Raw genomic sequence first — 1,502 nt, 5'->3', positions numbered from 1 at the left:
CTCGAATAGGCCAAGTCTCACAGCCATACAACAAAACAGCCCGTAGTGTAGCTTGATAGACACGACCCTTCAGATTCAGGGATAAGCCATAGGTGTCGGAAATTAGCAAACGCGTCCCGAGCCTTGCAGATTCGTGCATTCACCTCATCTGTCACACTACAATCAGAACTAATACAACTTCCAAGATACGTAAAACACCCCACAACTTTCAGTACCTCTCCCTCGACTGTAAGTTGGGTGTTCAATGACTGCACATCCACGAACATGACCTTACACTTTGTGGGTGCAAAGTACCAAAGGACGGAATGACTTTGGTCAGTTCATCCAAGAATACGTGCGCCTTTTCCTCCTCTTCGAATATGCGAATGATGTCGTCTGCATTTTCCAGATCGACAAGGATTTTGTACTTTACAGCCCGAGCATGCTAAGGGGCACAAAACGCTCCTAATAGACCTGATGATAACAGCTGATGGTCAAAGCATAGATTTGCCTTACAGATATCCTAGTGTCAGTTATGAATGCACAAACATGGGGAATATCGGAAGTAAGAAAAGGGAGACCGCCAACGAAGCAATCCCGTCTCATCATAGATGGAAGGGAGGCTCCAGTCACTAACGAAGAAGATTAAAATCTGAGCATCGTTATCATTGTTTCGAACTAGTCAAATACGAATACATAGCTTAACCTGTGGATGCGAAGCAAATTGAAAACGCAAAATATATAAAAATAAATGAAGTCATTGTTGGCGAGCAAAAATGCATTGTGTACTGGGCTCAGTTGGCCACAGACTGGGCGAGTGGATGTGGGGCTGAAATCCCTGCACTCAGCTCGGTTCAGCTCGTTCGAACGGGGTGAGATACTTCGCGGGCTTTTCCCGTAAAGTGGCGAGGAAGACACAAGATAAGTTATGTACACACAAGTTGACAGTTAGGACGGTGCGGATTAAAGCAGATATTGGCGATAAGATTTGGGCTTAAAGAGCGCTGCTATGTAGGTTATCACCAGTATGCGAACAGAAGAAAGGCGGAGGAGGACGAGGCAGACGGCCATCACCTAGATCAAAATTTAAGTCAGCGTCACCAGAACCGGCGGGGGAACTTTGAGTAGGCTGCTGCCGAGTAGGCAATGCATTCGAACCGGGATGCCCACCGTTATTACATCCAGTCCCTGCAGCCGCTGCCAGGGAGCAAAAGTGATTCGCAGGATAGTACGCGTGTGACCGAGGCAGACGTTGATAGGGTGCTGCATGAGCCGGAACATCAGGCTGCATAGGGTTGGTCAACTTCGCTTCTAGGCGCATCAGCTCGGGAGTCGTGAAACTGATGCTTCGGTTGACGCGGAACTTTGGGCTGACCTTGTCGGAAGTAGTCCAGTTAGAAACTGCCGTGGGATTGGACTGGCTTGTAAATGAGTCACGATTCGCTGAATCATAATGTTCGTAACTGCTGCGGGACATTTGTTCGGAAGGAGGTTGTGCATGACAAGCAGAAGCTGAGCGCTGA

General features: G+C 48.0%; 1 protein-coding gene across 1 annotated transcript in view; it reads right to left on the bottom strand.

The window, feature by feature from the left end:
• Nucleotides 1-973: 973 nt before the first annotated feature.
• T265_08916 (hypothetical protein) overlaps nucleotides 974-1,502 on the bottom strand; it is a gene marked incomplete at both ends in the record, with an annotated part of 71,141 nt that continues 70,612 nt past the window's right edge. The window contains one exon of the mRNA XM_009174847.1: nucleotides 974-1,445. Within this exon, the coding sequence (XP_009173111.1) occupies nucleotides 974-1,445 (472 nt within the window). The remainder of the gene's footprint in view (nucleotides 1,446-1,502) is intronic.

This window comes from Opisthorchis viverrini, assembly GCF_000715545.1.
Source record: "Opisthorchis viverrini unplaced genomic scaffold opera_v5_247, whole genome shotgun sequence".
Classification (NCBI taxonomy): Eukaryota; Metazoa; Platyhelminthes; class Trematoda; order Opisthorchiida; family Opisthorchiidae; genus Opisthorchis; species Opisthorchis viverrini.
This window is presented reverse-complemented; position numbering and strand designations above follow the sequence as displayed.